The sequence below is a fragment of the Marmota monax genome, unplaced genomic scaffold (genome assembly GCF_021218885.2).
Source record: "Marmota monax isolate L192 unplaced genomic scaffold, Marmota_monax_Labrador192_F-V1.1 WCK01_AAM20220418_F8-fsc00012, whole genome shotgun sequence".
NCBI classification, from domain to species: Eukaryota; Metazoa; Chordata; class Mammalia; order Rodentia; family Sciuridae; genus Marmota; species Marmota monax.
In genome coordinates, this window is record NW_026695227.1 from 19212488 (window position 1) to 19238447 (window position 25960).

Sequence of the window (25960 nt, forward strand, 5' to 3'; positions counted from 1 at the left end):
TGGGATAAAAGTTCTAATCTGTAGTTCTTAATTATTTAAGTGATTTGTAATATAACTTCCAAAATAAATTCAGCATTTCAGTACTATTCCATTAAACAAAGTAGACTGTTACATTTGTATTTCTCCATGGTTTATAGGAATTGCTACGGTTTCCTAAGCTTCATGATGCCATAGTTGAAGTAGTGACTTGTCTTCTTCGTAAAAGGTTGCCTGTTACAAATGAAATGGTGAGTTATTGTCACAAGTCATTGTAAGTACTATTAGTAAAGGGTTAACTTTTACTCTGGTTGCTTTTTATATATAGCATTATGGTTAGTTTAGGCATATTTCTCAGTGTGTTGGGAAGCAAAAAAAAAAGTTAAGTTTCAGTCTTACTTGAAAGGAAATTTTTCAATAATTCTAGTGCAAAGTGCATTTTTCTTCCTATTTTAATCATTGCTAGCCTGTGCAGCCACAAGTTTTCATGAGAATGGAGTTATTGTTGAGGGCTGTGAACAGCTTTGCTCTATTACGTGGTACTACTGATTTTAGTTCTATCTTCAGCCTCAATAAACTGAACCTTTATAGCAAGCTCCTATTTTAATTCTGAAGTACATCAGGGTAATTGGGCCTCTTCTGCAGTTTGCTTGTCTGATGACCTAAAATACTTCTGTGGGTTGCATCTGTCCACCAGAAAAATAAAAAAGCTGACAGAAGTATGAAATAAGCATTTGAAATTGCCCTTAGCTTCTAATTAAGAATTTTGTCTTCATTCTCTAAAAATGCACTTGGGGCCTTGGTTGGAGCCCTAGTGGAGGTTTATTGAGATAAAATCATCCTCGGAAACAGAATATAAGTTCTGTTACTTGGTTATTACCCAGCAAGAATTACTGTCAGGGCCAGGCACAGTGATGCACAACTGTAATTAGGACTGACTTGGGAGCTGAGGCAGGAGGATTGCAAGTTTGAGTCAGCAACTTAGTGAGACCCTTTCTGAAAATAAAAAGTGGTAGAGTACCCCTCAGTTCAGTCCCCAGTACCACCAGAAAAAAAACAACAAAAACCCCTGTCAGATTAATATCTAAGACCAAACTTAATCTGATCTCAAACTCTGTACCTACATAACCCCAAATCATTGGAACTTCATTTGAATAGATTCTTACAGTCTGTACCTGTAGTGCTGTTCTAATATATGAAATTTGTCAGGACAGTATAATACAAAAGATAGAGGAATAGATTTAAGTTTATTCTCTTTAGAAGCCTCAGGAATTTTATAGAAGGCTGGAGAAATTAATTTCAATTTTTTGATTACTGTCTCATTAGATTTTGAACCACTGTTTCATAATTAAAACTAATTAGTCAATACCTAAATATATTCTTTATTCAAATAAATAAATAATATATTCTTTATTCAATAAAGTTAAAAATTTAAAACTTACATATGATTATGCACTGTGTTTTTGTTTTGCTTTTTTTGTGGTACTGGGTGTTGAACCTAGTGGTACTTTGCCACTGAGCCATATCCTCAGACCTTTAAAAAAGTTTTTTCATTTTGAGACAGAGTCTCACCAACTTACCTAGGCTGGCCTCAAACTTATGATCCTCCTGCCTTAGTCTCCTGAGTTGGTGGGATTAAAGGCATGTGCTACCATGCCTGGTTATGAACTGTTTTCTTATTATTGAACTAAAACTTTGACTGGAATAATGAATGATCTGAAGTCTGAATAGCAAAGTTGCCTATTAAAGGCTTGGAACTTAGATTTATGTCAGGTAGATAACTTTTTTTTTTTCTAATAGTAAAATACATCTAAGCTAGCTTAATGTCATTTTTCTTCCTTAGAAATGCAATTTTCTTTTCTTTTTGCCGGGGGGAGGGGGTACCAGGGATTGAACTCAGGTGTATTTGATCACTGAGCCACATCCCTAGCCCTGTTTTGTATTTGATTTAGAGACAGGGTTTCATTGAGTTGCTTATCACTTTACTTTTGCTGAGGCTGCCTTTGAACTTGTGATTCTCAGCCTCTTGAGCCGCTGGGGTCATAGGTGGGAGCCACCAAGCCTGGCTGCAATTTTCTTTTCTTTCTTTCTTTTTTTTTTTTTAAAGAGAGAGTGAGATAGAGAGAGAATTTTTTAATATTTATTTTTTTAGTTCTCGGCGGACACAACATCTTTGTTTGTATGTGGTGCTGACGATCGAACCCGGGCCGCACGCATGCCAGTCGAGCGTGCTACCGCTTGAGCCACATCCCCAGCCCTGCAATTTTCTTAAAAAAACTTTTTTAAAAATTATTTTTAGTTATACATGACAGTAGAATGTGTTTTGACATATCCTATATAAATGGAGTATAACTTCCCATTTTTGTGGTTGTACATAAGGTGGAGTTACACTGGTCACATATTCATATATGAGCACAGAAAAGTTATGTCTGATTCATTCTACTGTCTTTCCCATTCCCATCTTCCTATCCCCCGCAACTCAGCCTTGTCGAATCCAGTGAAACAGCCACTCCCCCCAATCCATTGTGAGTTAGCACCCACATATCAGAGACAAGTTTCAGCCTTTGGTATTTTGGGATTGGCTTATTTCACTTAACATGATAGTCTCCAGTTCCATCCATTTATCAGGAAATGCCATAAAGAAATGCAATTTTCAATGCTGAAATGCAAATTTAAAAGGTACAGCGAGTAACATTATTTGGCATACGATTTATCAGTGGGAGTGTAATTATTTAGGCATGACTTTCTTTTTTCATCATTGTCTGTATAATAAGTCATATGTAAATTTTTCAAAGTAAAATTTTGTATAATAGCCTATTTTATTTTATTTTCTAGGTCCATAACTTAGTGGCAATTGAATTGGCTTACATCAACACAAAACATCCAGATTTTGCTGATGCTTGTGGGCTAATGAACAATAATATAGAGGTAAATATAATTCAGATTGTCTTTTTTCAGAGATAGAAATCTTTAATAACTAAGTTATATCAAAACTTAACATGGGTTAACTATAAAACAGGTATGTCATAGTAGTGTCTGTTATATTCCAGCAAATATGCACCTGAGGTCATTACATTGTTTTCTTAAATTTAATTTCTCAGAATTAAATAATGCCTTGGAGGCATTATTCTTGTTTTCTGCTTAGGAAAAAAAAAAACAACAAAAAACATTGTTTTAGTGTCAAAAGACTGCCTGGCTTCATTTCAGTAAGTGTTATAATTTATTCAGGTTAAAGTATATAAAACAAAGTGAATGTTTAAAATTGTTTTCATTTGGCTCTGAAAGCTGTGAAGGAAGTATTTCAAGAAAAGCAGAGTACTCTTTACTACTATTGAGGTGTATGCAAGGACCTTCTTTCCATATGAAGTTAATGTAACAAGTTGGAATAAGATCTGAGAGTCAAGACTGATGGCTACAGCAGTTTATCCACAAACTGTTTTTTACTTTTTTTTTCTTCTGACATTTTTCTCCAAGAACACATTATCCTGCTACTCCCTAATCTGGTAATATTGAGTCCCCTTCAAATCATACCTCCCCTTCTGCATATGGGTAGAGAGATTATAAACATGGAATTTGGGATCTGGAAAGGACCCTGGGTTATCTTCAGCTCTTTGCTTAAAAACAGATGAGGAATCAATAAATGGGATGGATTCAAATTAAAAAGCTGCTTAGCAAAGGAGACAATAATGTGAAGAGAAAGCCTATAGAGCAGAAGAAAATCTTTATCACATGCACTTCAGATAGAGCATTAATCTCCAGGATATAGAAAGAATTAAAAAAACTTAACACCAAAAAAACAACCCAATCAATAAATGGGCTAAGGAACTGATCAGGTACTTGACAGAAGAAGAAATACAATTGATCAACAAATATACAAAAAAATGTTCAATATTTTTAGCAATTAGAGAAATGCAAATCAAAACTACTCTTAAGATTTCATTTCACTCCAGTCAGAATGACAGTTATCAAAAATACAAAGAGTTACTTTAGATTGGGTAGAGGGGAGAAGGGAGGGGAGGGGATGTAGGGGTAAGTATAGAAGAATGATATTGAGGATGTGGGGAATAAAGTACACTCATATATTTATTGGTGGGAATGCTAATTGGTGCAATCATTATGGAAAGCAGTATGGAAATTCCTCAGAAAACTTGGAATGGAACCACTGTTTGACCCAGCTATCCCACTCTTCGTTTTATACCCAAAGAACTTAAAATCAACATATTATGGTGACACAGCTTCATCAATGTTTATAGCAGCTCAATTCACAATAGCTAAACTATGGAACCAACCTAAGTGCCCTTCAACAGATGGAAAAAAAATATATACACATATACATGTATGTGTGTGTGTGTGTGTGTGTGTGTGTATGGAGTATTACTCAGCCTTAAAGAAAAATGAAATTATGGCATTTGCCAGTAAATGGATGGAGCTGGAGAGTATCATGCTAATCGAAAGAAGCCAATCCAAAAAAACTAAAAGCTGAATGTTTTCTATGATATGCAGATGCTAATTCACGATGGGCGGTGGCTAGGGAAGAAAGAATAGAGTTATTTTAGATTAGGGAGAGGGGAGTGATGGAGGGGAGGGGGTATGAAGGTAGGGAGGATAGTAGAATGAATCAGACATTATTACCCTATGTACGTATATGTAACTATTCAACTGGTGGTATTCTACATCATGTAGAACCAGAAGAATGAGAAATTATACTCCATAATATATGATGTATCAAAGTGCATTTTACTGTCATGTATAATAACTAATTAAAACAAATAAAACAAAAAAGACAGATGAGGAACCTGAGGCTCATAATTAAGAACAACTATTCCTTCAGTATTTATTTTGCTGAGCTCTGTTATAGGAAACAAGCACCTTCTCTTTAATAGGTATTTTGAACTATTTTTTACCTACTAGAGCTGTAGTTTTTTTTTTATTATCAAAAAAATTCCAAAGTGCCTACTGTAAGATTCTCACTCAGAAAGTAGACTAGAGGGAGTGAGGGGAGGGTTAGGATTGTGGGAATGGGAAGGATGGAAGAATGAGACAGACATTATTACACTATATATGATTACACTACTGGTGTGACTGCATCATGTGCAGCCAGAGGAATGAGAAGTTGTGCTCCTTTTGTGGACAATGTGTCAAAATGCATTCTGTGCATTCTACTGTCATGTATGACTAATTAGAACAAATTAAAAAAAAATACAGAAAGGAGATCAGTAGAATAGAAGAAGGGGATCAGGAAGAGGGAGGAGAGGGAAACAAGAGGTATTGGGGATGAAACTGATCAAAGTATACTGTTTTATTGTGTGCATATATGACTATACTATAACCAATACCACTGTTATGTATAATTATAATGCTCCAATAACAAGGGAAAAAAAGAAAGTAGATAGCAGTTTTAAAAATTGGCACATGTACTCTTTCTTAGTTTAAGGATTTAGTTCCTGTAACATTGAAATCAACTTTTCTTGGAAAACTTTATCTGGAACAGTTTTGTTATACTGATAAGGTCATATAACATAGTTTCAGATCAGTATTTTTCTACAAACGAATATGCCTCTGGTTTTAATGACTACCAAGGAACTTTAAGTAGATACTAGAAATACTACAACTTTAAGTGGATATACCTGTAATCTTTATAGTAACCCTCTGAGGGTAGATAGTGTTGTTGTTAGATTAGGAAATTGAGGCTTACTAGAGTTGGTAACCTGTCCAGTTAATAAAGCAAGTAAGCCAGGTCTGCCAGGGGCCAGAGCTAAGGTGAAAATTCTGGCTAGGGTGAAAATTCTCATTCTCCAGCTTTTCCTTTATATCCCTCTCACAATGTACATTTTAACATGTTAACTTTTTATTAACTCTGTAGTTTATTCTCACATACAGATTGTTAGAATCTGTTTAATTCTGGTATTTTATAATTGTTAATTTCCCATGAAAAAATTAAAGTGGGTCAAATTTTTATTTAGCCTAACTGCTTTTCTACTGTATTTGAAGATGCCTGTGAGAGAGCTGTTTATCATCTACATATATACATGATCTTGCACCTGTTATGATATTTGGACACAGCAGATGCTCAGTACATATTGATTTGAATTTAACATAATTTTTATAGCTTTGTTCCATAGTTAGACAAATTAGAGCAAATTAGAACAGTGAGCAGTGATCAGTGTGTTAAATTAGTGAAGTTACAGAAAGTTCTGTTATAAACATTATTTCCTGGATACAGTTTAGAATTAACAGACTATTTTAAAGAATAACCTCAACCACAGCTACTTTTCCTTTCTTTCTTTCTTTTTTTTTAAGAGAGAGAGAGAGAGAGAGAGAGAGAGAGAGATTTTTTAAATATTTATTTTTCAGTTTTCGGTGGACACAACATCTTTATTTTATTTTTATGTGGTGCTGAGGATCGAACCCAGTGCCCAGTGCATGCCAGGTGAGCGAGTTACCACTTGAGCCACATCCTCAGCCCAACCACAGATACTTTTTCAAGTGACAAAGTAACAGTTTTGTTGTGTGGGAGTTGTCTAAATTTAATGCAAAGGTGTGCAGGTTAGAGTGACTTTTAAAGGATTTAAGTTTTCTGTGATCTGTGCACTTTGAATTCTACATGATATGCTGAAGGCTTTTGTTCCACACTTATGTGGGAACATTATAAATCAGTGTTTTTTAGTGGGAAAGGGAAGAACATTTTGGTCCTTTGCTCCTATTAGAGAATCCTGGTATAGGGAGCCACTGTTACTGATGTATTGTATCCCTCAGGTGTGCTGGGGCAGAAAAAAAATGATTGAGAGAAGCACTGGGTTAAATAATTTATTTGTTTTAAAATGTAATTATGGGATGAGTCCTAACAGTGAGAGGATATATCTATAAGTTATGCCACACTTTTCAACTAAGATGAATATTTTTTAGTAGTCGTAAATCTCAGTACTCTGATAATCACGTTTGATTTGCTTGGTTGCACTTTATAGGAACAAAGGAGAAACAGGCTAGCAAGAGAATTACCTTCAGCTGTATCACGAGACAAGGTAAAAAACCCAGTATTTTTAAAGCATATTCTTAATTCCTAAAGACGGATGGGTAAGCCTCAGAGTATTACTCAGTTCTAGAAGTAATTTTTTTTCTCTAATACTCCATTGGAACTATTTAATTGTTTGAATAAAGGTATGCAAGTTTAAAATAGGCTTTGAGTAATCTAAAGGTAATGGCATTTAGGATGCATTGGAATAAATATTTAAAGGTGGCTTTTAAGTGTCAAGACTTTTTAAAAATTAATTCAGTCAATGATTGTATTACAATAAGGTTTCCTTGGAGTGGGAAGACAATATGCACATTAACAGGTTTTAATTACCAGGAATAACCATAGAGATGATAAATTAAAGTATGTATGGAAATCTGTTACCTTATTAAATGCTAAAAATAAAAATGAATTGGATTTGGATTTTTCTTAGGTATTGATATTCATCTGAAAAAAAAACTCTCAACAAAGATGACAATTATAGGAAATAAGGCAGAATAAACAATTTTATGTCCCACAATTACTTTGTTTTTCATGTTATCTTACTATTTTGTTACAGAGGGGAAACATTTTTCACATTTATAGAAAGTTTCTGAATGCATTTTTGGCATCCTTGATTTTTTTCCCTGCATTTTTTGCCTTTAGTCTTCTAAAGTTCCAAGTGCTTTGGCACCTGCCTCCCAGGAGCCCTCCCCTGCTGCTTCTGCTGAGGCTGATGGCAAGGTCTGTTGTGATTCTTAATCTAAGCCTGCATGCCTAGTTGTTTCGTGCAACATAATCTTCTGGAAACAATACACTGAAAGAATACTGATATGGGATATTATGCTAAGGTCAGATCATTTTAGTATAATTGAAATTTTAAAATTATATAACAATGCATACTTTAAGATATTGGTGCTTTTGCTTGCAGTATAGATGTACACAGAAAAAGTAATTTAAAGAGGAAATTATCCTTCATTTTTTGAATTTCAAGCCATTGATATCTAAATATTGCTTGTTAAATTGCATGTTTTAACATATCTTTTAACAGTTAATTCAGGACAGCAGAAGAGAAACTAAAAATGTGAGTCTTTTGCTTCAGAATGGAAATGTTGATATTTTTGGTTTTCACTGAACACTGTCTTCAAAACCACTGAGGAACCTGTTTGTATAGTGCCATCTATTTCTTGTTGTCTGTGTTATGTTCCTAACGGTCCTTTTATCTAACCCTTATAAGATGGCATGAGTCCAGTTCTAACATTGTTTTAAAATTAATAATAGGCTTTCCTACTGTTTTCTGTTACTTTCAAGACTAGTTTTAAATTTTGCATTTTGATGGCAGGGAATTAAGATTTCAGAGATGGAAATTGTACTTTAGAACATTTCCTCTTTAAAAGGTTCTGAGATCTGTTCAAGACTAATGGATAATCTCCTCTAATGCTGCTCATGCTTCCCAATTGTGTGTTCTTTTTACTCAAAATATATAGCTTATAAAGATGTGCTTCGACAGCTTAAGCAAATTTAAAACAAATGAGGACTGTGAGAGTTTGAGACTACTTACTGTTAATCCTTGATAACCATTTTAGTGGAAAATTAGATAACATGTAAATTATTCAGAACCATTCCTATTTCTGGTTTTTCTGCTTTTTAGTTCCCTTCCTTACTTACTAGCCAGATTTAAAGTTCTCTCAGCCACTGTGTTAATATTAACAGATCATTGAAATTATTGCACAAGTTTTATTTCATTCATGCCACTGCATTCATGGAATGTGCTCATTTTCCTTATAATTTCATTTGACTTATCATTCTTGTTTCTTTAGCAAGCACTAAAATATAATTACTCATTTTACAATTGTATGTGTAATTAAAATTTGTATAACTTAAGCCCTCACTTAGAAATAACTCACTTTATGGGCTGGGGTTGTGGCTCAGTGGTAGAGTGCTTGCCCAGAATGTGTGAGGCACTGGGTTTCTCAGCACCACATATAAATAAATGAATAAAATAAAGATCCATTAACATCTAAAAAAAGAAGAAAGAAAGAAAGAAAGAACTCACTTTAACATACTAGAGACAGATTTTGGCCAGTGTTAATTTAGAACAGTACTTCAAACTGCCGTTTTTGTAACTACCATAACACTCTGCTGCTAAATTTATATAATCAACTTTTAAATCCTAATATCTTAGTATTTTAAAAAAATCTCTGAAATGCTGATGACTCATGCTTTTTTCATTAAGTCATTTTTCCCAGGCTACAATGTTGCAGAAGCAGCTGTATTTAATAAGAGCAGTAGATTTCTTTCAGGGGATCTTTTCTCAGGAGGGTAGATGTTGAGGGAGCTTACAGTGTTTCAGTTATTCCACAATTTAGGCAGCTTGAAGTGACTATCAACCTAAGATAAAGAATTTCTACTTTTACCTCGTGGTGTTTTGGGTGACTATTAGGAATGTAAACCAATTTTGAGAAATTATAAACTCTTCAAGTTTGGAGACATCAGTTCGTAGAGCTTTAGGTGAGGTCATAGATTGACAGTGTTTTAAGATGACTTCGAAGAGATAACACACGGTAGCACTTCTGTTTTCTGTATATGCTTTTAATAAGTAGTTTTATTTTTTAAGGGCAGCATATACTTTTTCCACAGTCTAGTATTAGAGGGGTGGGAGAAGGAAATTTTTGAAAAGACAGCAAATGATAAAGAAGAAAAAGGGAACTAAATAGGTCCTAAATTGGTCAAGGCTTTGAAAACAAGTTTAAAACAGAACTTGTTATTCTGTTCTCTTATTCAGTAGCTCAGGTTTCTAGTTATATGCTACCCATCATCTCTCTCTGACTCTCTTTATCTGGAGTTTTCCAGATGGATGCTGGATATGTGTTCTTGACTACTATCAAAGAAAGTAGACTTTGTTAATGTCAAATATGATATAGTTGGTATAGGTTTTGGAACATGTTTTTTCAGGCTGCACCTGGAAGTGGTGGGGTCGGAGATGGTGCTCAAGAACCAACAACAGGCAACTGGCGAGGAATGTTGAAAACTTCAAAAGCAGAAGAGTTATTAGCTGAAGAAAAATCAAAACCAATTCCAATTATGCCAGCCAGTCCACAAAAAGGCCATGCTGTCAATCTGCTGGATGTGGTAAGCCATGAGAATTTGGTTTAGGTGACCAAATTAGTAGGCAGACACTCCAAAGATAAAAGGAAGTAGTAAGTCTCAAAACTTTTTAGTAATATTTCCCCCTTACCCCATTTAGCCGGTTCCTGTTGCACGAAAACTATCTGCCCGTGAACAGCGAGACTGTGAAGTTATTGAACGACTCATCAAATCATATTTTCTTATTGTCAGAAAGAATATTCAAGACAGGTTAGTGTTTACTTAATATAAATTACAGACTGTAATACCACTGAATGAGTTCATCACCTGTTTTGAAAATATATGTATTTTAAAAATTTTAAGTTAGCTTTTTAAAAAATATTTTAAAATTGTTGATGGACCCTTATTTATTTGTATGTGGTGCTTAGAATCAAACCCAGTGCCTCACACATGCTAAGCAAGCTATAACCACTGAGCTATAACCCGAGCCCTAGGTTAGCTTTTTATCCTAAGTCAAATGGATTCTCTGATAGACATTGAGTAACTATTGCAGCAAGATTTAGATAGTCTAACATAGACTGACCTGATGTTATCAGAAAACGCTATTAATAGATATTCTTTTGTGGCATTCATTGCCACATTGTTATTTTAAAAGTTTTTTTCCTAAATTTAATGTTGTAGCTTCATTAATTATTTGATTTGATTCTCTGAAATACCAAAACAAACCTCTTTGGGAAATATATTTTTTCATTCTAATTCAGAATGCTTTTTCTTGTGTTCACTGCCTAATGTTGTTTCTTTGGTGTTGCATGTGATGTTGTTTCATGCAGTAATAGAGAGAGGAAAATCATTTGTCTATTAGAAAATATTCTGTATGTAATTTGTGGGAATCTGTAGGAGGTAAGAGAAATCTGTACAGAGGAATAAAAAGCCAAATAACCTGGTAATTCAAAATCGAAAGTAATGATTTTATCTGTAAAATCAGTTATCTTTTCACCTATAGAATCTTTTAACTTATAGCTTGTGGTAGAAATAATTATTTTACATTGTAGATTGAACAAAATTCCAAAAAGGCCCTACTTTTGTTTCTCTGATTGTCCTTATCTTCTACAGAGGTCTTTGTTATTTTTAAGAATTTAAATACCATAAAATTGACTGTTTAAGTGTACTTTACAGTGATTTTTAACATATTCAGAAAGGTATATGATGCTAACCACTAATTCTATAACATTTTCATTAACCCATAAAGAAATCCTGTACCTAATAGCAGTGACTTCTCACCCCCAAACCACTGACTTAACATCTCTATGGATTTGTCTATTCTAGACATTTCATATATGTGGTCTTTTGTGTCTGGTCTCTTTTCACTTATCACATGTTTTAAGGTTCTTCTACAGTGTATCATGAATCAATACTTAATTCCTTTTTATGGCTGATTAATACTAGGTTATATGGAGATACCATATTTTATGTTTCCATCCATCAGTTTGAGATATGAGTTTTTCACACTTTTTAGATATTGTGAATAATGACAGATGAAAAAACATAAAATACCAAGAATTATGTCTGTTCTTATGTTTGATTATAATTATGCAAAAATTTTAAGGGTAATTATGCATTAAGGAAATATTCTGAGGCCAGAATCTAAGTCAAAGTTTTTAGAAGTAGAATTTTTACCCAGAGTTCATAATGTGGTTTTGTTTTGCAGTGTGCCAAAAGCAGTAATGCATTTTTTGGTTAATCATGTGAAAGATACTCTTCAGAGTGAGTTAGTAGGACAACTGTATAAATCATCTTTATTGGATGATCTTCTGACTGAATCTGAGGACATGGCACAGCGTAGGAAAGAAGCAGCTGATATGCTAAAAGTAGGTATTTCAAGTTTTTTCATTTTTTTTTTTACTTAGATTGTAGATATACTCATTCATATAGTATAAAATACATTCTGATCCTTAGATATATAGTTTTATATTATAACTGGGTTTTTTGTTGGTGGTCCTTAAATAGATTCAAATTCCAGAAGAGGTATTAGTAAAAATCTACATAAAAAGTGGAGCAGTTTCTGTACAAAGTTCAGATTAACATCTAAATATTAATGTAAATTCAATAAGCATTTAAAAGTTTTTATTTCTTTTAATGCAGGCATTACAAGGAGCCAGTCAAATTATTGCTGAAATCCGAGAGACTCATCTCTGGTGAAGAGAACTATGTAACACTGAGACTGTTGACTCAAAACCTGCTAGTTACTGCCTACTTGAGTAGAATTTTATTTATGAACTCCTGTGTATTGCAATGGTATGAATCTGCTCATGTGAAGATTGGCTATACACTGAAAAGTATACTGTGCATCTCCGAACAAATCACATTTAATCCAAATAATAAATGGCTGTTTCTAAAGTTTCACAATATATGTATATATACACACACACATATACATCTCCCTCCCTCTCTCAACAGTTTCATTTGAACTAACTGTTGGTGTTCTAGTTGTACAAAGCAGTTTGTCTGTGGATAAAGATGACCCGTGTAGTCTCTGTTAGTAGTCTTAAAGCTGCTGCAATAGTTCTTCAAGAAGAAAGCAGAAGACATTTCGTGAGACTTATAATGCATGCACTGTATAAACTGACCTGGCTTTGAAAGATGTGGGTTGGCAAGTTCCTCACTGTATTCCACCTGTCCTTCAATTTAGTTTTAAAAAAATCTATGCAGCCTTTGTTGTTAATAAGAAAGCTGAATGCATAAGAGGATCTGGAATACTGATAAAGATGCAGGGTACATACTGTGCAGTCACATAGCCCTTCCTCTTCTGGGTCCACATTGTCCAGTGCATTAAACATTAAACTTAGACCTGAAAACTACTTCTCTGCATTGAAACCATGCAGACTTAAATTACTTCATAGACTCAGTAATGATGGCCAGTTCCTTAAAGTTTCAGAAGAGCCAATGACAATAAAATTACCCTTAGTTTGCAAATATAGTAATAGTAATTTAGATATATCTTTTAAATGGGACATTGACATCAGGATTCAAAATTCACTAAAAATAGACTGATTTTTAAGTCCCACTTCAATTTGTTGGTAATAGGTACTTTTGCTCCATACCAACAAAATATATTAGAATAGTGATATGTAAATCTGACGGAACTTTGTTAAAGAAAAACATCTAGACACACCTACTTCTAAAGGAATATTGGATATTAAATTGCATTCAGGGGGTGAGAGTGAGGTTTACAACTTGGTGAAAGTTGGCCAGGTGATTCTTGGCATGAGCTACAACATTAAAACCTTCAAGATATGTAGAAATGTCTACTCCATCTCTAACAGATTACACAGTCAATAAAAGTTATATTGCAAATATTAAACTTTCTTTTCGGGTTATGACCAAATATTTGTGAAGGATTATTGGCAGGAAAGATATGGTATGTTAACTTATGGTACCCATTTACTGAGAAACAACAGGCTTGCAACTGATGGATCCCATACACATATAAAACAATTAAAATCAGTCTGAAATATGGTACTACTTTGAATCTGTTTACAGTACCAGCTTGACAGTGGATGCATGCTCCCAAAATGTTAGCACATTCAAAAACAAAATCACTCTTGTCACCATTGAACATCAGTTTTGAAATTATAGCCACCCATGATTTTTTTTTTTTCCAGAGAGATCAGATGACTATCATTGTAGCCTTTGAATTTGTAAGGGAAAACAATTACAATGCACCTTTCTCCAGCACAGATTTTAAACTGAAAATGTTAGCTTTAAAAACATGCTATGGTAATGCACTTGCTAGTACTACACATTTTGTATAAAGAAAAAAAGAGGCAAGAAACTTTTGGAAAGAAGCAAGTCTTCCTTTGTTGGCCCTTAAACTGAGAGAGGTTTCTGAAGTGTGGAGATGATCTCTGGCATATTTATAAATGATACCTGTATGTTTTTGCTGTGTAAATAAAATTGCTGGTATGAAATGATATTTAAAAAGTTTGTCAATAAATGAATTCTTTCTAATTTGTCTCAGAGACAGGTTTAACTATAGCTTTTTAACATCTAAATCTACTTTAGAACCCAACAGTACAACTTACATTGTAATTAAGGTTTTATGACTTTCCTATTAGTCTCTCACAATCACTGTTATATCTCCATTTCTGCATTTGTGCACCAAGTAATCCAGGTAGTGGATAGCTGGAATCTGAACACGAAAGCCAAGCTTTGTGGCATGTAAGGTTTTCAGAATTCTGATCATTTTGTGTGTTTCCCTTGATCCTCGTAGAAATGATTTTTCAGATGTGGAAACAGTTCTGGAGAATTAATATGTCTAATGTATGCAGAGCTGAACTCAGTCCGGATTCCAAATTTCCAAATCCAAGTTTGACCTGAAAATTTCCCTTACCTGGATATCTTGATGTTCTCACATGATTACATTTTTGGTGAAATATTTACATTATTTTACTTGCTTGGTTTTATAAGATTTCTGTTTACTTAAGTTATAATCTACCTGGGAACAGATGAAACTAACTGGAGACACAGGAGGCTGTGGCAGGAGGATCGCCAAATTCAAACCCAGCTGCAGCCATGTGGCAAGGCCCTAAACAACTCAGGGAGACTCTGTCTCTAAAAAATGTAAAAAAGGGTTGGAGATGTGGCTGGGTGGTTAAGCATCCTTGGGTTCAATCCCTGGTACAAAAAAGAAAAAAAAAAAAAAAAAAGAAATGCTACCCTTAGGAATCCACTGACAAAAGAAAGAAGGCTGTGAATAAATAATACTGAAACCATAAGCAAGGGACTGGAACACTGAAATAGAAACTTTATGGAAAGTCATGTATTGATTTTTGTGGTTTTTTTTTTTTTTTTTTTTTGAGAAGAACTTGTAAGTAATTTATAATGTTAGCTATGGCCTCATTTAACATTTCTCTTTTTCTAAGGAGAACTCTGCTTCTTAACAAAAAAGCCAGAAAATTATGTTTCCAATAGGTTTTCCATTTCTAAAAGGACACCAGAGATACTGCTAGTTTTATAACAACTATGTAATACTAATGGGATCAGTGCTCAGTTCCTGACATAAAAGTATCACAATTCTTTTGTTCACTCTTTTTTTTTTCTTTGGTACCAGGGATTGAACTCAGGGGCACTTAATCACTGAGCAACATCCCCAGCCCTTTTTTGTGTTTTATTTAGACACAGGTTCTCACTGAGTTGCTTAGGGCCTTGCTAATTTGCTGAGGCTGGGTTTGAACTCTCAATCTCCTGCCTCTGCCTCCCGAGCTTCTGGGATTACAAGTATGCACCACCATATCCAGTTTTTGTTCATTCTTATCACTCCAAAGCAGAGCAAGAAAGATGGGGACATAGAAAAGGCACCATTTAGTTTTTTGTAAAGCAGAATTTTTAAAATATTAATCCTGGAAATCATGGTTTTCTGTAGTGGTCCTTAATGTTTGTGCCATCAGGAAATAAGCCATCATTAAACAAACAACTTATTTATTAACCAATCTATAAAATAATTAAATTACTCACATTGTGAGGTCTAATATATATTCCATTCTCTGTTTTTTGTTCTGAAGCCAACCTTTCATGTTTTGAGAATGAATGATGGGTAAGTCTGAACAACCAAAAGGATTTTTCATCATAACTGAAGCCATTTTATAATGTAGAAATTCCTTTTTCCTATTTTAAGTAAGGAAAGTCCATTCTTGAGAATATGTTGTCCAACAACTAAAACACACTCGGGATTTGTTACTTGTCGATGATTTATACTGACTCCACCTTCTGTTATCATTCGATACCTAAAAATAGAAACGTTTAGTAACTAGAGAGATCAATCACTGTTGACCTCTCCCCCAAAAAAGATACATCACTATTTCACTTAAATTTCAGAAGCTCTTTAAGTTTAACCATTTAGCACTGAATTTTTTTTACACTTCATGTTCATTTGATTTGACTCTGCCTCCCTTTAATGACCTTCAAAAGAAGCAAATAATAGGCAAAACAGTAGGTTTCTTGTTTCATGGATAGAGAGGTAGGTTATTTCATAGCTTTTCACAGAACTATCCAGTTTGATAGTGCCTTTAAAAATTAAGATGAACAGGCATGGAGGTTCATTTTCTGGATAGCCTGCTACCCACCTTCCAAAAGCTTCCAAAAGCGAGACAGCAATGGTGCTTTAATAAACTACCTCAGACACAAGACAACTACAGGGCAACCTACAAAAGTGTTTAGGAAACTTGCTTATAAAATCGGGGCGAGGGTTGTGGCTCAATGGTAAAGTACTTGCCTAGCACGCCTGAGGCACTAGGTTCAATCCCCAGCATCACATTAAAAAACTAACAAAGGTATTGTGTCCATCTATAACTAAAAAAAGAGAAAAAAAATCCTTACAAATTACATTCTGAGACAGCAAAAAATAGTAAATTGTTTAAAAGGAAAAACTTTATTTCCTTTTATTTTAAAAATAAAGAGGCTAGAAAGAGGGTCTTGAAAGTATGAAAGAAAGGCAAAAGTTTTTTCTCATAATTAACTACTATATGGCATTTTATAAAACTCAACAAAAAAGGACTTTCTAAGACAGTTCTTTCTTTTAAAGGAAGTATTATTTTAGGCTGTTTCCAGATCATGTACCATGTTCATATTAATTAATTCAATTTAATTCAATTAATTAATTTAATTAAAGCCATTCATTATGAAATGGATATCAAGAGCTGAGATAGCCTCCCTCTTTTTCTCTAGTAAACAAATACACAGATTGACCCTAGTTAGTTTATACAATATAAAAATACAAATGAATATTACTTAGAACCCTGGCTAAATTAAGGTTACCTAAGTAGGAGTAAAACTTTCAGTATCAGCAAATACACCATACAAAAGAATAAATGCTTCCAGAGTGAAGAAAATTCTTAAAAACAGAAGAGTATGTACATAGAGTATGTATGTATATGATACTACCATCAAACTCAATGTATATTAAATAAATTAGTATATTAGACAATGGTGAAATTTGGGGCTCAAGGATAGAGGCAAATAATCCAAAACAACTGAAAGAGCAAGTATCAAATATAACAAATGTCACTCGTAACCATGAGCTGATAACTATTTGACTTCTGCTCATGAAGATGAAGCACTCCAGGTCTTATGACTAATGCTTTCCTTCTACATTTCCTTCCTCAATTTTGAATGAACAAGTGTCAATTATATGCCAAATTACTTCTTGTGGAGCCAAGTATTATTCCTTAATAGTATGGGGTAACTGAAATTTAAAATATTCTACCCACTTCCTGAATAAGAAAAATGCAATTCCCAAGGAGAATATTATATAGTTTATATTACCAGCCTCATGAAATTCTATCCTGTACTTATTTCATTTTAAGAAATTCAACTAATATTTTAAATAGGTTGGGAAACTTCTACTGTTCCCCAAAGTAATGAGGATCAGAATATGAGAGGGGTTGTATGAATTTAATCACTTCTCAAATTGTAACCGTGTCCCTAAGCTGACTAATCCTAGTGCATTTACTAAACAAGGCAGTCCCTCCAACACAAGATCTCCCATGCTGAAAAACTGACTTAACAAGAGACAAGTATAGAGTACTGTACTTCACAGAAAAATGTATGGTATTTTCATAAATACTCAGTTTTTATCTTATTCTTGGATCAACCTAACTTCTATAAGGAATGAAATGCCATTCAAGCATTGTTGGGGAAACACCCTCTCTGGGAACACATCCTACAGAATGTCACATTTAACCATGAATTAACTGTGAATCAAAAAATTAAATAACCTTACCCTCGGGGACCATCTGGAATGGCATTTGCTTTGCGGCATGTATCTAGGACACTTGTTCCAGGGTCAAGAACTAATTCAGAAAATGAAGCTTCTTTAAACAACTCTTTTAACTCTTGATCCGACATGACCTCTAGTGCATCTATACTACTATGATAAAGGGCTTGTGTACACCTGAAAAAAACATTTAAAAGCCACATCATGTAAGTGCTTAACCAAATACATATTCTAATACTCATTACTCCAATAATGGAATGTCCACTATGTTGCAAACAACAAGTTTTTCAAACAGCAGCATCTATCATGTATAATTCATAAACTTCATGCAAGATAATCTTTCCAATAAAGAGGGACGATTTTAAGTACTTAAGTCAAATGACAATCCTTGTCAGTGATAAATGACAAGATAACTGTAAAATAGCTCTAAATTTTCTCAAGTTTATCAGATAAATAACTTTGTGAGGTGTTAATTATTCCAAAGGCTACCTTTTAGCAGAATCCAGTCCTTCTCGTCCATGAACAAGCTTTGTTACTTCTGCAGCAAGTCGTTTCTGAGCACTCCGCTTTTCTGGTTCTTTGACGTGCAGCTGCATAATATGGTCAATTTCCGGAAGAGGCAGAAAAGTGAAGAGTTTCAGGTACCTTTAGGACAAGAAATTCAGTGTTACACTTACATCACACACTTAATTTTTCTTTCCAGTTCCCTTATTCTTTAAAGAATACTTTGCTTGGGCTGGGGTTGTAGCTCAGTGGTAGATCACCTGCCTAGCATGTGTGAGGTAATGGGTTCACTCCTCAGCAACATATAAAAATAAATAAAGGTATTGTGTCCATAAAAAATAAAACATTCGGGCTGGGGTTGTGGCTCAGAGGTAGAGCACATGCACGAGACCCTGGGTTCGATCTTCAGCACCACATTAAAAAAAAAAAAAGTGAAATAAAGGTATTGTGTTCAACTACAACTAAAAAACATTAAAAAAAATAAAGCATTAAAAAAATACCTTGCTTTCTTCTAAATTATTTCTAAATATGAAAATAAATGTTCAGAAATGTACTAAAAGTAATAATAGATATTTATGCATACACCAGTGGGACTGAAGAAATAATACTACTTTGCCATATTTGTTTTGATCTTTTTCTTCTTTTTAATACTAGGAATTGAACCCAGAGGCACTCTTACCACTGAATTTCATCCCCAATCCTTTTTAATTTTTTAATTTTGAGGCAGAATATCACTAAGTTGCCCAAGCTGGCCTTGAACTTGTGATTTTCCTGCTTCAGCTGCCCCAATAGCTGCGATTATAGGAATGTGCTATGCCTGGCTCTATCTTTACTTTTTAAAAGGAATAAAATGATATAGATCTAAATGAAGTTTCCAGCCCCATAACATTTCCTTCCTTGCCCTCAGAGATAACTACTAATCTAAACTTATGTTTATCATTCCCAAGCATGTTTTTATACTTTTGCTTATGTGTATGAATCCACAAAGTATTGTATAAACACATAAATGACATAGTATCATTAAATAAATGATATTAATAATATCATTCTTATATGTATCCTCTTATTTAACTTTTTTCTTTGGTGAAATATAACACATAATAAACATTAATTGCAAACATATAGCTAATGGATCACTATACAGCAAACATCTACATAGCCATCACTTTGATTAATAACAACACTGCCTCTACCTAATGAAGTCCAAATATTTCAAAGTAACGAATCTGCTTTTAATGATAATCACTTTTCTTTTAACATCTCAGTAGGCCTCCTTAAACAGCATCATTTAGTTCCCCCCACCCTTTTCTTTTTTAAGCTGGGGTCTTGCTAGGTTGCCCAGGGTGGCCTCAAATTCCTGGGCTCACGTGATCCACCTGCCTCAGCTTCCTGAATGTGTATGACTACAAATATGCCATTGTGTCCAGCAAGCTTTGCCTCATTTTAAGACTATATGAATTAATGTAATTCTGCAACCTGTACACTCAGAAAAATGAGAAATTATATCCCATCTGACTCAAATGTATGATATGTCAAGATCATTGTGCTGTTATGTGTAACTAATTAAAACAAATTAAAAAAAGAATACTGAGAAAACTACTCAGATGCAAAAAAAAAAAAAAAGACTATGAATGAATGAAATATAGAATGTATTTTTGTGTTTGGCTACTTTGGCAACTAAGTTTAGGAGATTCATGCAATGATGTTACATGTACTACATCCCATGCTATTAATACCCCATAATACATTTACTTATTCTGTTCTGAGTATTTGTGTTATTTCTATTTTTGGACAAATGCTAATACTGCATCTCTGAATATCCTCATTTATTTCTCTCACATGTGCACTAACTTCTGTTGGGTATGTACCCAGCAGAGGAAATGCTGGATCATAGCTTACTTACACATTCAATTTCTCTTTCTAAAGTGGCTCTAAGATTTATTCTTCCACCACCATGGAACATTTTCGCCAACTTGTTATGATTTGGATGTAGGGTCCCCCAAAAAGCTCACGTGTGAGACAATTCGAGAGGGTTAAAAAAAAGGATTGGATTGTGACAGCTTTAACCTAATCAGTGAATTAATCACCTGATGGGATTGGTAATTGAAAGCAGGTAGGGTGTGGCTGGAGGAGGTGGGGAACTCGGTGCATGGCTTTGGGGTATATATTTGTATCTGGTGAGTGGAGTCTGTCTCTCTGCTTTCTGATCATCATATGAGCTGGTTCCCTCTGCCACACTTTCCTGCCCTGATGAACAGCCTTATTTCCAGCACTGAGGAATGAAGCCAGCTTTCTACGGACTAAAATCTCTGAAACTGTGTGCCTTCAAATAAACTTTTCTTCCCTAAAATTGTTCTGGTCAGATTTTCTTAGTCACAGCAGTCAAAAAGCTGACTAAAACACCAACACTTGGTATTGCTAACTCTCATGGTTAGCCATCATAGAGGGTAAATAAATGTACCTCATTGCGCTTTCATCTTGCAGTTTTCTTCTTAAGGCTGAGGGTTTTTTTTTATGCTTTTGGCCTTTTGGAGAGGAACTTTGTGAAGTGCCTATTCAAGTCTCTATTTTTCTGCTGAGTTCTTTTTCTCATTGGCTTTGAGAAATTATTTTTTAAAAATATTTATTTTTTAGCTTTAGGTGGACACAGTATATTTTATTTTTATATGGTGCTAAGGATTGAACCCAGCGCCTCATGCATGCTAGGCGAGCACTCTACCACTGAGCCACATTTCCAGCCCTTTTGAGAAATTACAAGGTCATCAAGTACATATACTAAAAATAACTTCTCCTACTGATTATGGTGACTTTTGCTGAACAGTAGATCTTTATATTCTAATTTAGTCTGATTTATCAATCTTTTCCTTTTATGTCCCACTTAAGATCTTTCCCTATCCCAAACTCATGAAGCTACTTTTCTATTTCTAAGAGTTTTACTGTTTTGTCTTTTATCATAGAGTTACATTTATAATCTATATAGAATTGACTTTCATATGCAATATAAGGTTGTTTCATTTTTTTTCCACATCTAATTATTCAAACAATATTTACCGAAAAGACTGTCTTACTCCATTCTCTGCAGTGCAACCTTTGTTAGAAATATGCTAGTCTTTATTCTCTAATTCATCCCATTGGACTCTTTTCTTAACCTTACATTTAAACTTATACTTCAAAGTCATTTTTAGAAATAATAAGTGAGTTTAGTAGGGTTGTCAGATATAAAATTAATATATAGAAATTAAGCTGTCAGGGACAGTGGTGCACACCTCTAATCCCAGCTACTCAGGAGGATTGCCAAGTCTGAGGTCAGCCCAGGCAACTCAGTGAGAATGTCAAAATAAAAACAAAAAAAGGATTGGTGATGTAGCTTGGTTGTAGAACACCCTGGGTTCAATCTTCAGTACTGGGTAGAAAAAAAAAAAAAAAAAAAAAAAACCCAAGAGAAAAAAAAAAAATCAATTGTTTTCCTATATATCAGAACAAAATAGAAAGTAAATTTTTCAAAAAATATCATTTTTCCCCCCTGCAGTGATGGGGATTGAACCCAGGGCCTCACACACGCTAGGCAAGCACTACTCTGCCACTGAGCTACATAAGTAGCCTAATATACCAGGTTTTTTTTTTTTCTTAATATCTTTATTATTTATTTATTTATATGTGGTGCTGAGGATCGAACCCAGCGCCTTGCACATGCTAGGCCAGCGCTCTACCGCTGAGCCACAACCCCAGCCCCTAATATATCAGTTTTTGATACATTAAAACACTAGGACTCTATCATCAAGCATGCTAAGAATAAATCTAAAGAAAAAAATACACTTAGTTATTATAAATTTGCAATAAGTCATGATATCTTCCACTCTGTTTTTCAAAATTGTCTTGGCCAATCTTTTGTCCTTTTTATTTCCAGGAAAATCTTGAAATTAGTTTGTCAAGTTTCCTATAAAAGCCTGCTTATATATGCTTGGGATTGCAATGAACATACAGATCAAACTGAGAACTGATATCTTCTTATATTATGAATATGGTATAACTCTCAATTTATGTAGATCTTCTTTATTTTGCTCAATAATGTTTTCTGATATTCTTCAGAAGAGTCTTAAACATTTTAAAAGAATTATTTCCTAAATTATTTTAAAGATACAATATTTTTATTTTTTCTTTGTTGCAGGTATATTTGCTTTCTCATACTCTTCCAAGAGTATAATGCAATGTGAATTAATGAGAAAAATCACTTTAAACGTGTTTATGTTACATTCAAGAAGGAAACTGTTTTATCTTTTATCATAGAATTATACCTATGAGATGAACAACAGAAAAATAAGCATAGTCAAATTTAAAATCAAAGGAGGGGGAAAAAAAAGTAGAACATTCAAGGAATAAACTCCTTGCTAGATACAGATAAAAGTAACTTGGCTGTTAAGTTTTCTAGTCAACCACTGTGGTTGTCTGTTTTAATTAACAAAACGTGTCTAAAACATAGTTAAAATTAGAGTTCTAAAATGTAATGGTTTATGCCTTAAATAAAAATCTAAGTAAAAAATTCCAAGGAACTCTAAAGGGTATACTGGAATTCGAAGAATAAAATTATATGAGCTTATGACATTAATTTTTCTCAGCCAACTATTAAGAACTCACCTTTCAACAGAATCATCTTGCAGTCTCACAAAGAATTGATATAATTCAAATGGAGATGTCTTGTCTCTGTTTAGCCAAACAGCATTGCCAGCAGACTTTCCCAGCTTTGCTCCAGTTGTATTTGTAATTAAAGGAACAGTGATTCCAAATACATCTTCTCCAGTCAACCTATACATAAAGACAAACTGCATGATTTGCTTCAAGCACAAGTAGTGGTAGGCCGCCACTATTCACCCTTCAGATTTCAGCCTGGTTACTTGCTCCAAGAAAATGTGACCTAAATCTGTATTATTTTCTCTGTTATATATTGTGACAGCACTCACCCTTCATTTGCATTTGTCATTTTGTCATCCTGGGACAACTGCACGTGTAACTTGAGCAAGCCAAGGAAGTGATTTTGAAAGGTCAGGAGGAAAGACAGAAAGCTGGGTGAAGGGGAGTCAGGAGGCGGCACTCACTAAAGGGGTTGCTTAAAGGGGCGTTTAAATGAGTTTTTCTCAGTAGGACATGGGCTAGCTCTATACTTCATCTTCCTCAAAAAGAGAAAGTCATTAAAATCTACATTACTTGGCAAATATTTGGAGTTGCAAAAAAAAATTATGAGATGCCAACTGGAGACTAGAACTAGTTTCATGGAGAGTAAGAACTAAAGCAAAATCTGGGGCCCAGTTACTGAAGCCAACAAAATAATTTTCTCAAACTAAAAACAGGGCGATTTAAGTGAAACAGTCCCAATTTGAATCTTGAGTAGAGGTCTATTTCCTCTTAAGTTCCGGAATACGCCTCCAGCTCTTAATACTCTTAATTCAGCCCTTTAGTTCTCAATTGCCAGTGTCATGAACCCCCTTATAGATCCTTAATAAGGATAAAAACCAATAAGGGCTTGAATGAAGGGCAGCATTCCACCATTCTAGTCATGAATTACAGGGTGCTAATGTGTAAAGGTAGTTCCTGGATTTCTGAGGATCTAAAGGCGCTTACTTGTGGATAAACTCGTATCCAGACACGATGTTGCCCAGCTGATCAGACCCACCCAGCTGGACCCGGCATCCATAACGCTGGAACAGGTAATAGAAGTCATAGGCCTGGAGCACCTGGTAAAAGAACTCGGCCAAGCTCATGCCCTCGGAGCTCTGGAGTCGCGTCTGCACGCTCAGCCTGCTCAGCAGCGTGCCCATTCGGAAGTGGCCACCCACAGCTGCCAGGAAGTCGACCAGGTGCTGCTTCTGGTACCAGGCCGAGTTGTCCAACACCGTGAAGCTGCCCCAGGTCCGCCCATCAGTGAAGAGCTGCTGGTGATTAGCCGCCAGGGCCTCAAGCCCGAGGCGGAGGGCGCGAGCGTTGGCTCCAACGCGCTCCGCATCCAGCGCCTCGCGCTCTTTGGTTCGGCCGCTGGGGTCTCCCAGGCGCGCGGTGGCGCCTCCCACCAGCGCGATCACGTTGTGGCCCGCTCGCTGGAAGTGAAACAGGCTCAACAGCGCTAGCAGGTGCCCCACGTGGAGCGAGTCCCCCGTGGGGTCGAAGCCACAGTAGATAGTCTGAGGAGAGTAGCCCGCCGCGCTACGGTCGAACAGCTGTGGGAGCTCTAGCTTCGTACCCCTCTCGGGGAAGAAGTCCTTAAACAGACCCCGAGCCTTCTGCGCCGCTAGTAAACCCTGAGCGCCCGAGTGGGCCTTGCGCAGCCCCAGAGCCAAAACTCCTGACAGGCCTGGGGTCCCAGACCACCAGCACCGGGAAAAGCACCGCAACATGGGCGCCGCCATCTTGGCGGCGGCACGAAGGGAATGCTGGGCTCTAAGAGGCCCGCCACGCCCCTCAGTGCCCGCCTTTAGCAGCGCCTGTAGTGTTTTTCTGCGCATGCTCGGGAAGGGCGGGAGGTGGTTACTTAGTTACGGAACCTGCGTTCTGGCAGTCCCTGGAGTTCTGATTATATCCATTCCAGCTTGTTGGCTTCAAGTGTTCACTAAAATGTAATTTCCTCATTTTCCATGTGGATATGTTTATAATAATAGTTCCAAACTCACAGCCCTGTTGTGAGGATTAAGGACTAAAGCACTGGGCACCTAGCACTCTACAAAACGTTAACTTTGTAAAAAGTTGTGCTGCGCAAATTCTTTGAAACCTTGGTTCTCTGTAGAAACCTGCTCAGGGGTTGTGAAAAGTTAGGAGCTGATTTAACTTCATGGGGGTTGGAGTTGGCGTTGAGACTTCACACAGTACCAATTCCCTAAGTGGGTGAGCTCCTCAGCCCCCGGCGTTCTCTAGTTTCTCCTGCAGGTGGCAGCCTCGTCCATGGTACGAAAGAAAAGTGAGCACAGTAAGTGAAATGCACAATTCCTTGCTTATTTATTTATTTAACCACAGCTGGGCACCGCCCTGCAGGAGTGGATTCAAATTACTAATCACATCACCTCAGCATGGCAGGTGCCGCTCACCAGGGACAGGGTTCTAACTAGCAGCGGGCTGGCAGGTGATCCACTCCAAATCCCTTTTTAGAATCTGATCTTCAGGACCATTTTCAATACGAACTATCTTAGGGTGGGTTCCCAGGACTACAAGTTGGAGATTTGTTTGCCGGAGGATTACTGTGTCCTTTTGTGAGCACCACCTGTAATGGAGCGAGGGAAGCAGGTCTGGCAGAGAGAGAGGACGTACTGTGAACAGTTGGCAATGGAGAACTCAGATGATTCCGTGAAGGCTCTGGAGCTGGGATTTCCAAGTTATACGAATTGAAGCAATCGGTAGAAATTATGCCGTCTTATTTTCTAGTCATTAGAGGTGGAATGACCCTGGGGAGGAGACAAAACCGTGGCAAGTGGAGGGCCATCTGCAGAAAAGGGCTCAGCTGTGAGTCATCAGCAACTGACAGTCCCAGCAGCTGCAGGGATTGAGTGCCTCCTCCTGGGGCAGGGATCTGGACCAAGCCCCAAACCATTCCCCGCAAGACCTTTCAATTTCTTAATATTAAGTCATTTAAATAAATAAAATCTTATTTT

The 25960-nt window shown here is 35.8% G+C and overlaps 2 protein-coding genes across 11 annotated transcripts in view; one reads left to right on the forward strand and one right to left on the reverse strand.

Moving 5' to 3' along the window:
• Dnm1l (dynamin 1 like) overlaps window positions 1–12451 on the forward strand; it is a 57111-nt gene extending 44660 nt beyond the window's left edge. For 4 of the 10 annotated variants that reach the window (XM_058576433.1, XM_046435411.2, XM_058576431.1 and 1 more), the window contains 9 exons: window positions 138–227; window positions 2812–2904; window positions 6942–6998; window positions 7634–7711; window positions 8019–8051; window positions 9923–10099; window positions 10215–10324; window positions 11763–11922; window positions 12197–12451. In XM_058576433.1, the coding sequence (XP_058432416.1) occupies window positions 138–227; window positions 2812–2904; window positions 6942–6998; window positions 7634–7711; window positions 8019–8051; window positions 9923–10099; window positions 10215–10324; window positions 11763–11922; window positions 12197–12253 (855 nt within the window). In that variant the 3' untranslated portion in view covers window positions 12254–12451. The remainder of the gene's footprint in view (window positions 1–137; window positions 228–2811; window positions 2905–6941; window positions 6999–7633; window positions 7712–8018; window positions 8052–9922; window positions 10100–10214; window positions 10325–11762; window positions 11923–12196) is intronic. The other 6 variants (XM_058576428.1, XM_046435412.2, XM_058576429.1 and 3 more) reach the window with 3 other exon arrangements.
• Window positions 12452–15515: 3064 nt separating this feature from the next.
• Window positions 15516–24748, reverse strand: Yars2 (tyrosyl-tRNA synthetase 2). The gene is made up of 5 exons (XM_046435416.1): window positions 23946–24748; window positions 22965–23132; window positions 18315–18470; window positions 17832–18002; window positions 15516–15837 (listed from the first exon to the last, which is right to left on the reverse strand). The coding sequence occupies exons 1-5, from the start codon at window positions 24725–24727 to the stop codon at window positions 15678–15680; spliced, it is 1437 nt and encodes a 478-aa protein (XP_046291372.1). The 5' UTR covers window positions 24728–24748; the 3' UTR covers window positions 15516–15677.
• Between the last annotated feature and the right edge of the window lie 1212 nt (window positions 24749–25960).